This window comes from Sphaerodactylus townsendi, linkage group LG07 (genome assembly GCF_021028975.2).
Source record: "Sphaerodactylus townsendi isolate TG3544 linkage group LG07, MPM_Stown_v2.3, whole genome shotgun sequence".
Lineage (NCBI taxonomy): Eukaryota > Metazoa > Chordata > Lepidosauria > Squamata > Sphaerodactylidae > Sphaerodactylus > Sphaerodactylus townsendi.
In genome coordinates, this window is record NC_059431.1 from 100,909,682 (window position 1) to 100,921,844 (window position 12,163).

Sequence of the window (12,163 nt, forward strand, 5' to 3'; positions counted from 1 at the left end):
AGGAATAGATGCGAGAGAGATATGTACAGGTTTGAGGTCAGGAAAACCCCATGTTTGAACCTGGCACGAGAAGGGATGTATACACAGAGAAGTCTAAAAGTAAGCTGTCTTGCTGTCTTACACTGTGATACCAGAAAATTAAGGAGGGGTGAAAGTCTGTATCAATCCCTTGCTTTGCCAACGTTTTTTTCTTTTACCTGATGTAATCCCACCAACCTCCAAGTCCAAGCATGATACATTATTTGGGAGCAACAGAACCCTCCTAACAACATAAAACTATTTAACTGTAAATGTTTACAATACACGAGAATAGCTGAAACACATGGGGAGAGGAGCTCCTTTCTTTTGACCATCATGAATGGCAGACTGTTTGGAGAACTTGAGCGGTTGGAAACTCAATATTTGTCATTTAAGAGTATAAATAATCTTAAGAACAATTACTCAGAAGTAATTCCCCTAGAAACTAAAACAGTTTGCATACACCGTTAGTACTGAAGTAAAAGATAGTTGGCTGCCTGCCTTCTGAGCAAAAAGGCATGGCTAATTAAATCTGCCCCATAGTCAGGGTTACAAATGTTCCCAAATAGGGTTGCCAACCCACAGGTGGGGACAGAAGTTCTCCTGAAATTGTAACAGATCACCAGACTTCAGAGGCAGCTCTGGAAGGTGAACTCTATGGTATCAATTCCCCGCTGTTTAAGGTAACTGCAATGTTGTTGGGAACTAGTAGGAAGGGAGTTTATTTTTTGCTATATTGTAAACGTTAGAATTTATTGTTTCAGGGTTTTTGTGTATGTAAATGGTGAGAGTTTTTCTGGGGACCTTCAACATCTTGAATCCAGTTCACCAAGCCTCTGGAGTCTCCATGAGCCAACCACCAGCGGGAAGAATGGACTTGGCATTATCAGACTGTAATTAAAAGGACTTGGAATGAAACTTGAGCAGGAGCTTGAAGTGTTAAGTTAAATGTTAATGTTTGATAATTGTCATATGTTAAAGAAAGTAAACCATTTTGTTTTAAAGTTTAGTTGTTGCAAACTCCTTCCTTCCAAGGAATGGATCCAGCATAACTTATTACATGTATTTATTTATTTGCATTATTTATTTATTTGCATTATTGACATTTGTCTTTGATAAGATGAAAACAAGTTCTATTATAACAATCTGCACCCAGAAATTCAAATTCCAGGATGGATAGCTGTACTATTATTTTATCTGATTTCAGGTTGTGTCCCTTCCAGTTTTAATTTCATCTTGTAAATCACGTCACTGCCATACACTGAACTTAGGTGTATGTTATTTATATTTATCACAGATACAAAGATCTGTTCACAATCCATTTAGTTAATGTGACCTTGCGTACTAGCATCACGCCACAATGAATGAAGCTCAAATGAAATATACTGCACAGGTAACATTGGGATGCCTGGGAAATGAGTCTTAAAAGTTTAGGACACACGACATCCACTCGTGTTCTAGCATAGCAGCTAAAGTCAAAACGTATATGAGTGCTGGAGGCAGTTACTACAGGGCAAGTGTTTAGGAATGCTAGATGCCACAATTCCATTATTCTGCAGTAATATGTTTGAGATTTTTGCTAGAAAGAAAATTTTTTACTGTGATGATAAAGGTTCATCAGATGACCTTGCTCCTGTCCTCTGAGCATTAAGCTAATATCTGCAAACACAGGGATGTATTTATAGATGGCTGAATTACTAACAACTGGCTGTTGTACAGACTTGAACGTGGATATCGTGGGTTTTGTTCTTAATAGTTTTTAAATATGATTTTATTTTTTGATTACCTGCTACCTGCTTTTGGTGCCACTTGTGGAAAAGAATGTGGAAGTTCATTCTTTCCTTTCAATTCTAAATAAATAGATATTTCTAAAAGGCTAGAATTTGGGATATGTGTTAATCCCAAAACGATATTAGAAAAGCTGGGGTACATAACTGGGTACATGATTTTAAATCTACCCTTTCTGTGTAAGAATACTTATACTCAATATTTAATACGTCGGGTGTACAATATCAACACATCCAGTATGAACAAGAAGGCAAATCGGATCGAGGAGCAATCTTGTGAAAATTTGGGAAGAAAATATTTAATGGACGGACAAACTGCAATTAATATGCTGAGAATCAAAAAAGTTAATCTGTAGTATCTGCATGCCTCAATACCTAATCACAATTTAGTTAAACTGACGTAACTGGAGTTAAGGCAATTCTGACCTATTAAATGTAATCAGACTATCTCAGTTTGAATACTTAAACATCATCCACTTTTCTCACAGGGACTAAAGGAAGATTACACGTAGTGAATCAGTACAGTCAACAAAATGGGACGTTCAATAAACAATGCGTTAGGATCGCAGAAGTCTCGAACCAACCAGATTGAACTGAAGAATAGCATAAGTATTTTTGAATAATCAATTCATAAAATAAGTTTATTTCTTTATTGCACATTAAGCAGTGCAAAAAAAATTACATCATAAATCCTATTTATAGTAAGCTGTACACAACAATACAGACCACAGTCTCTAATCATTTGTCCACATACATTTGTAATTTTTATACTGAACCCTATTACCTGTGCAGAAAGGCCCTCTTGAATAATTCAGTGTGGACAGGGGTGTCAGTGGGCAATTCTTACAGCATATTTGCAAAGAAAAGGACCTTCAAATACTAAACAAAGGGGCATTCTTTCAAATGAAATCTCATTTGAAAGTCCTCAAATACCACTGCTCCTAGAGAAGTCCCACAGATTTACAGTGCACTACTAAGCAGAGTTATAACTTCTAAAGCCTTCTATAACTTCTATCTGCATGTTAGACATTGTAATAGATATTTCAGAGAACTGGCTGTTACTTGGGGTCGCAGGACTATCAAACCCACTCAGTTAACACTGTCAAACTGTCAAAAAGAATATTGCCTCTGAAGAATGTTGCATTGATCAATCTGCTTAATCAATATCTTTTTGGGGAAAAATGGGAACAAAACCATTTTTGGAAATTTCAGCTGTTAAACATATCTATAAGAAATTGTTTCTTGGTGATTCTAAGTAATTACAGAATAGCCGAATGAATAATTCGTGCAATGAATTATTGAGGAAAATTGAAACACATCCGGAAGTTTCAGAAAAACTTTGGCAAAAATGTTGGATATTCGGTATCTTATTTCATCTATTAACACTGTTAGGCAATAAAAGTTTATTTGTGGAAGCTGTGGCTGGCTGACCAACCTTACCTCCCCCCGTGTTACTAAATTAGCTTAGAACGTAGATGCAATGTTATTATTGATTTTTTTCATTTTAAGTCAACAGAAAGTAACAATATCCTATAATATTAATCCACACACATATCGACTTGCTGGATTAGAAACCATAAATGTAAATCTGATAACATATCCAAATGCACAATGCAATGCGCATACTGCAATGTCCCTGCTGAGTATGTGTACTATACTGTTTTCAATGGGATGAAGATTCAAATGTGCACTCCGTTAATATTCTACATAGTCCTGTGCAAAACATTACTGCTACAATTAAACTAGAAGGTGTAAGCTTCTAGTGGAGTGCACATTCATCTGAGGAAGCAAAGAAAGAGAAAAAGACCAAGTGATTTATTTTTAAATTTTATTTTAGCGTGAAATTGTATGTTTGAGCCTATCAGATGTATATTGGAGTCACAGCTCAATATGCTAACAGTGCAACCCTAAAGACTCCAGTCTAAGCCCGTTGAAATGCCCCGGGCGCCAGTTTCCCCCCCACGGCACTGCCACCCACTCACACAAAGAGCCACATTTTTCAGTCTACAGTAATGCATGATTGTTACAGCAGCAGCCACCAATTATATGCCGTGATTACTCCAAGTACTCTTTTCAATAGCCCCAGCATCCCAGCATTCTATCACTGATGTAATTACTCTCTACTTCAAAATTTGCTCTCTGCCTAACATTACATCACTAGTTCGATATGAAATTGATAAAGCTGCTCCAATGACTCTGCTTCTTTGTGTATCTCTGTCTGAAGGCTAACATGACAAGTTCTATGTGAAATTGACAAAGCTGAACCAATGACTCTGCTTCTGTGTATCTGCCTGAAGGTTATCATGGCATGCATTCAAAATGAAACTGACAAAGCTGAAGCACCCTTGCTTCTTTGCATCTCTTCCTCAATGTTATATTGCTAGTTTGATATGACAAAGATAAAACATTTTTAATGTCCTTTTGAAAACATAGGAGGGATGGGAAGAGAAAATGGCTGAAGGAGATCTCAGGCAACCATGTGGAGTGTAGATAAAATCCAGGTGTTTGGTGGGGCAAAGAAATAAAGACCATTTCAACATAATCCCATGCTCCAGAGAAGCAGTCTTGGAAACAGATCGGAAAAAAATCATGGTTGAAGTGCTCAGGAAAGCAATGGAGGAAAAATGAAGGGAAAATGTTTCCAGAAACAAATGGAGGAAACAATATGTGGAATTCAAAGGGGAAAAAGCAGCATTTGATGGCAAGATACACTGTAAACAACTTGGGTAGAAAAGGTCAATTTTATTGTGCCTTCTAGATATTGTAGAGGAAAAAAAACAAATCTGGGGTAAACTATTGCTTACTATTTAATTTAACTATATTCAAGTGATACACTGTCCAAGATCTATTTACAGAGACTCGTTAAACTAGTAAGGGTTTCACTCTTACCAACTGCAAGGTGAGTTAAGTACCCTTAACTTCCCCCTGCCTAATTCCTTAAATTAAAAGCTAATATCATGTGTACAATATGGTTGGTTAGAAACATGAACATCATATTTGGATTCATTTTACACATTCTTAGTCTGAGGTAAATTTCAAATCTATTTATAAGGAGACATTCCCCAGCAAGCACGGATTTAGTACTGACTTCAATAGCAGTGAAGATGCCCTGAACTGATCTTATAAAACAGTTAGAAATAAAATGAGGATGAACTAATTCCATACCTGATAAACAATAAAAACCAAACCTTTTACTGTCTCACACACATGTGCACACACATGTGCATTGATTATGACAATTTAGAACAAAGGCTTATTTTAGAATACTTTTTTTAAAAATTCTAGTTAAGACTACTGTTGCATAAATTACCTATTAACTTAAACAATTCTAGCTACCCTAGAAATAACATTTGTTCCTTAAATTCAGACCTCAAAGTAAAGACAGTTCTACTTTGAAATGAATATTTATTTGTTAGAATTCGAGTATGGGTGCCTTAGTACAAATAAGCACGTTATTTCCTATTAGACAACATAAAATGTGCTCTTTAAATTAAACTTAGCTTACATCCAATGTAAACTATCCAACTCAAAAGTTCTGAAAGCTGCGGCTGCAATACTATGCGTACACAACTTGGAAGTCCTTAAATCAGTCCGGCAACTCAGTGGGACTTTCTGAGTACAGCACTAGAAGAAAAGCCAGCAGAATGTTGTACTACACAGGAAGTATGAGCAAAGGTAGACAGAGCGACACTACTATTTTAAAAAATAATAATAATAATCAAAAGCCAGCTCCGGTCATCCTTTCATAAACATCAGAAAATTATAACGACAATTACAAGGCTTATATGTTCAAGTGTCTCAGTGCAGGCAAGGGCAGGCTTTGGTGCAGTTATGAGGAACCAATCTCTTTGAATAATCCAGCCAAAAAGCAAAATCACCTTCCTCTGCACCAACGTTGCGGAAAACTATTAAGTTTCGTCCTTTGAATTGTTGAGCTATTTTTTTATAGGTTGTGCATGCAGTTTTATATATTTTAAGCAGCTCTTTCATTTCCAACCATGAGTTCACGAAGACATAAAAGGAGGTGCGCTTGCATTTCTATTTCCAGGGGGGAAGTGGAAGGCCCGGCGGAATTTTTATAATGGTACACAAAGAAATACAACCGCAAAATTTAAGCACAAAAGGTGTTTTGTGCCTTCATTTCTATTAACAGGCCTTCATTTCTGTTACATATGCATACCACAACAGCCAATTCCTGGTTCACCTTTTTTTATGTAAGTGGATTAAAAGTAAGATTAACAAACTGTCAAAAAAGCGTGTTAAGTGATGGTTGGTAGCTAAAAAAATTCTGGTGGTTGTAAAACTCTGTTGGTGGCCATCTTGGGGAAAGGGCTTTTAATATAAATGAGAGTGACGGCAGCAAAGGCAGCGGATGGGGGAAGGGAGCCCTACTGCTTGCTCAGATCAAGGAAATAGGAGCCATTAACATTCCCCAAAGGAAAAGCAACATCTACAGAAAAGAAAGTTACAAATACCTACAAAAATAATTGACTTCTTCATTTGCAAAATCGGAATATGATTTGAAATCACGAATATCTGGATAACGATTTATACCACCACTACATACAAGGTGCACATTTTAAGCCAGGACGTTTTATGGATATGGAATCGTGTCTGGGTATTTTATGCGGTAAGTCACTTTAAAGGACATTGAAATCTTGCCCCTCCCAAAGGATACTCAGATACACAAATGCAATTTTCCTCACAAACATCATAGTAGTTATGTTTCATGCAATGTCTGCCATCTTGCACCCCATAGACATGAAGTCTCAATCTAGCATAATTCATAGATGGCTTGTTCCAATGAAGACACCGTACACATTTAGGTACCATACATATTTTTATTTAATATGTTATGTAGTGTCAAGTGGGTTTTTTTATTTACAGAGAAATGCATGCATATAGATATATAGATTTTAGAGCTGAGAAAATATTTGCAATCACCGTCTTTATATTAGTGCTACAACTACAGACAGCCAAATGCTCACGTTGATCTCAAATGCCATCTCTGAAAAACTGTACCTAATGCTGCACGGTCAACAGAAAACCAGAAAATAAGGAACCACTCTAGGAAGTGATGCCTCATTACAAGAAACAGGTTGTTCTTTCAGAAAAAGAAACTTTGGTACACTTAACTGTGAAAGTTCACATTACAGTGAAGGACTCAAGTCATTCTCTGCACCATACATCCTTGCCCAAGAAATTAAAGCAGTCAGCTCATAAGGGCCAATAAGACAAAGCAGATATCAATCTGTACATTTAGCAGATGAGAACTCTAGCATGTTTAAAAACTTCCCATCCCTATTTAAAGGGAGAAATAACTGTACCAAAGATGACATCAAAAATATCTGAATAAGACCATAAAAATGCTGATTAGGACCCAAACAAGGCTTTTTTAAACTTCAAGGATAGATACATGGAAGCCAATAACTGAAATATGTTATGGCTAAAATCAAAAAGTACTGTATCTGAATAAGATTCCCAATTTTCCCCAATGCCTTCTGGACCCCCCACCCCATGGTTTAGGTCTCCTACACAATACGGCCCCATGAGATGCTAGTAACTATTGCTGGAAGGGGGGAAAAGTTGGAATCCACATCCCTTAGCATAAACAGGTATCTTTTCGGATGTCAGCCAGGATATCCTTCTGAACTACACCTAGAGCCAACAGTTTCCCAATAATGGACAAAACAGACATGGGGAGAATAATTCCTTCCTCCAGTGCTTGAATTATGAGGATCCAAACCTTACATCCTCCAATAAATTAGCTTAAAACAAGAGCACTCAGACTTCTGACTGAAAGTCAACATAGAGCAAAAAAGTAGTCAAGGACTACTTGTTCAGGAGAAACGAGGCTAGGCCTCCTTTGCCCAGTAAAAAATGAAGGGAAGACAGTCTTGAAACTTAAAATGTAAATTACGTTCATATGTCTCAACAGTGCACAAGCTGTAAGCAAAATGCAAAAAAGGGTAAAAAACGACATATTTGTGTACTGATAGTGAACACATTTATGACAGCTATAAATAGTCATCACTTTTATTACAAATAAGAATAAACCAACAAATTATGACTTTAGGGTCAAAAAGCATGGCCTAATACTGACCAGCAAAATTGATTTCTTGATAGGAGGAGACAAAACCTCTCTTTGAATTTAAATGGTTCTGAATTTCTGAAATTATTCAAGTATTGTTTGTCAGAACACAGTCTACGTTAGGGAACACTGAATACTTTGATTTGCAATACGTAAAGCAGTTGTCTTTACAATCTACTTACTAAAGGCAAAGTCATGGAACTGTTGGTTTAACAGGAGTATTTATACAGTGTTTTTAAAAGCTTTATGATGTTGTGTGTTTTTTTTCATTGATTTGTTAATTTATGCAATGGTTTTGTTGATACCTGTATTGGCCGAATCGTACACTGCTGCTATGATAAAAAAATTAAATCAGATCAACACAAGCAAGACTTGTATTTGCAAGGCACAAGTTAACACATTTCTTAAACACATCACTTTTAGTCCTTCCAACTATTTTATAGCATTTGCTATTATGATAGGATAACTGGATTCAGAAATGCTTTGGATGATATAATGACAGTAGTTTTCTTAAGAGAACTAAAAGTTCAAGATATAATATAAATAAAATCTTAGACCCAATTCCAAAACAACAACCTATGTTATCTATACATTGTTATCTGTACTGAAGCAAATATCTGAGTGCAGTAAATACAATGAGTCAATAGATGGCACCCCATCTCTTAGTAAAAAGACAAATCAAAAATAAAATCACCAAAAAAAATCACCAAAAAAATACTCAAAAGTGACAAATATTGTGTTATGTTGATCTGAACAAGCATTCATGACGATTAATTAGGGACGTTTTGCTTATGCATGAGAAATTAACCGCACATTTTATATAACCCTTTGACAAACATGCATAATAAGTGGGATTAAAAGATTATCTATGTGGTATATGTTTGTATGATATAAAAATGTTCTGGTTACACACATTTGATATATACTTTGCATTCTGGTTCATTAAGAGACATTACAACCAAGTGAGACTGAACTTGGAAACAAGTATGGAATCAGCGGTTTTATCATTAATGCAAATACAATACTAATGCAAGTTTGTTTATTCTTTCACTTTTTTGATATTAACCAATAAAAATGACATTTCGTATTTTCATTTCTTGGGTTCTGCCTACCTCTGAATTATACCAAAAAGTATCCAGCTTTATCCTAACATTATGTAATACCATGAAGTGGTAGAAAATATGATTTCTATTGACAAAAAATTTAGAAATGTTGGTTTAAAAGTTTAGATAGTTTTTTTAAAAAAAACAAAACCCAAGACACTGATCATGAAATGCTGTTACTGCTATTTAGGAAGATTTACTAGCATATCAAGAGACAAATACAGCCACCAATAAGGGGTATCAACCCAGAAAACACAACCTAGCCTACTGCAGTCCTGGATAATAGTAGCAAAAAAGTAAGAAGGTTCATATAAACCGATAAGTCTGTAAAACTATTATTGTAATATGCAGCTACAAAAATGATTTTCAAAGCCTTTTCAAGAACTGTTTTTTCTAGAAACTGAGCCAAAAGTGAAGCTAAACGCAATATACTATGAAACATTTATCCAAGTTATTTCTCTACATTAAATCTTCCCTTAAACGAAATACCATGATACAATTCCCTAAAATAAATACAAACCTACCACACAGTAAAAATGTTTCATGTTTTTCCTGATAGCCAAAAAAGGGGATTTTTTTTTAAAAAACACTGGTTTGAAATCAAAAAGTAGCAATGCCACAATAGTATTTTTCTAAAGAAAAACCAGGAAAAATCATAATATTCTAATATGCCAATAAGAGAATATTTGAATGCACTTGTGCCTGTATGTCCTTACATAAATGAAAATACTTAACTTGCCGTCATATTTAAAGGTGACAGCCTTTACAGTTTAAACTTATGTTGTTTCTTAGAAGCCATTCAAAGTTCTCTTGAGCAAATCAAGCCCTAATATTTTATAATCATATGAAAAAGACAAATTTAAATCTTGCATAAAGTTTGTAGAATAGAACATTAAACCCTGCCCAAAGCCAGCTACAGGGAAGTTTCTGCTTTGCAAACACAATAGGAAGACTGACATTTCGTTGTTGAAGTTATTAGAAGAAAGGTCCCCTAAACAAGGTCCAACTGATTACCTCCTTAAGAGACTCCATAACTGTCCATTTCTAACCATCACGTCCCATTCTCTGAAGCGCTGAGTCAAAGTCAAAGCCATTTCTTTGGAAAAGGGGAAGGCAAAAAGAACTTTTTTTTTTGGGAAGGTGAGAATAGTGCTGCTTTGTACTATAAGACATCTAAGTGTATTATTACTCTGCTTATGAACTGTTGATCAAGTAATAGGAAAGCAAAGTGACGTGAGGGCACACGGAATGATTTCCGTTATATAAACTGTTTTCAAAGAAAGCTGGAAGAAAAAAACCCCCAAGAGTATATGCATGCATTCTTCAGTTCAAAAACTCTTCAGATATTTATTATCTTCCTTCGCAAGATTCTTGTCTATATTTTATGGTCAGCAGTTCACAGAAGAGTAAATAGGCTGGGTGCAGAAGAAAACAAAAAAAAAGATCTTTCTACTTACTGTTAGGTGATACTGCCTCCATATTTCTGGGCAAGCCTGGAAAATAAAAATATTGATCAGCTGGGAGCATGAAACAAGGTGCTTTACAGCCTGTTGGTTTTGGCATAACACAGTATCCACTGGTGTCGGTCACAGGAAAATAAGAAGCTTAACTGAAAGGGTCTGCATTTCAGCTTCAAAAACCTGGCTAGACAGTTTAATTGAATTTTACACTGGTTTAACACACACCCGGCCATTGACAGAAAGCCCGCAACAGGTTTCCCTCTCTCTCTCCCTTTCTTTTACTAAAGTTTAGAAGTTTTTAAGATAAGTTTGCAAGTCGTCTGACTACAAACAAAACGCCACATGAACCACAGGAGGACATTTGTAACCTTTGAGAAATTAGTTTGTGTCACAACTTGACATTCGAACACTGAAACAATATGAAAGGTTTTGACTCTGCCTGTAATTGAATGAAAATATAATTACTGCATGTGGTTAATCCTTAACAGAATGAAGCAAGAGGACCTGTATAAATAAGGAGAATAGATGTTTTATTATTACTTGGTTTACAATACTTTTTATTATTCTACTTTGCTCTTTTCCCATATTATGCCAGAAGCATCAAATTATATTGAAGGTTTCTTTGCATACTATTTCAGGTACAACTAGAAGAAAGTAACACAAGTGCTACTTGTTTCTCAGTGACTCATGTCACTAAAATAACATTATAAGAGGAACCACAGGAGGCATTACAGTTCCCTTTACTGCAAAATTATTCCAATTCTCTTGGATGAAAACAGAAATATATATTATTTTCTGCTTTCAATTTTGTATCTTAAAATTGTATTAATGCATCCCACTTTAAACTGCTAATTTTCTTTACAATCTATTTCTCCTGTACAAATATAACATGCCGACTTACTGGTCAGTCTCCTGAAGAATGCTTATGCAAAGGGCCATATTATAAAATGTACATCAATACATTAGATCTAAGTGATTTTAAGCAGACACACTAGACTAGCACTTCTAGGTGGAAGGGGGGGGTGTAGAAAAGCAATTCTTTGTGTGATGGTGCAACTCTCACCCAAATGAAGCTCTTTGCTTTTTAGACATCACAACATTATAAGAGAAAACACAGGAGGCAATACAGCTCCCCTTACAGTTAAAATATTCCAATTCTCTTGGATCAAAAATAAAAGTGTCTACAGCTTGTACCAAATATATATAATTAAAATAGAATATTTTAGGAAGGGTTTTTCACTCTGTGCCATCCACGTAACCGACAACCTGCAAACCATACATGAATTATGCTGTATGTAACATTTCTGCACCTTTATTACCTGGGTAAGCATGCAGTTCGTTTATGAAATGAGTTTTGGGTAGTTGAAGAGCACCGCAGTGTTCAACAAATAAAAGAGGCCGAAAATTATAGCAAGTGACATTCCACCTTGTGTTAGAATGTCACCTGCCAATGTATATGACCTCTGCTTTTGAGAAATTTAATAAAAAGACTAGTTGGCTCCGGGATAATAGCTATATCGCACTGAGCATGAGGGGGTCTCTTGTTACAGAACTCTTGTTGCGCTGAAATAAACCTGTACTTTTTTGCTGTTAATGAAACATTTAGGATGACCGAGGTCAATACGTCCATTTGTGGGATCAAAAAAAGAAAGAAAAGAAACAGAAACATGCCAGCCACAATGTCTTTTTATTCACATGAAATCC

General features: G+C 35.7%; 1 protein-coding gene across 3 annotated transcripts in view; it reads right to left on the reverse strand.

The window, feature by feature from the left end:
* The window catches only part of ZCCHC7 (zinc finger CCHC-type containing 7), a 168,112-nt gene that overhangs the window by 43,897 nt on the left and 112,052 nt on the right, over positions 1 to 12,163 (reverse strand). For all 3 annotated transcript variants that reach the window (XM_048503934.1, XM_048503932.1, XM_048503933.1), the window contains one exon: positions 10,457 to 10,492. In XM_048503934.1, coding sequence (XP_048359891.1) covers positions 10,457 to 10,492 — 36 coding nt within the window. The remainder of the gene's footprint in view (positions 1 to 10,456; positions 10,493 to 12,163) is intronic.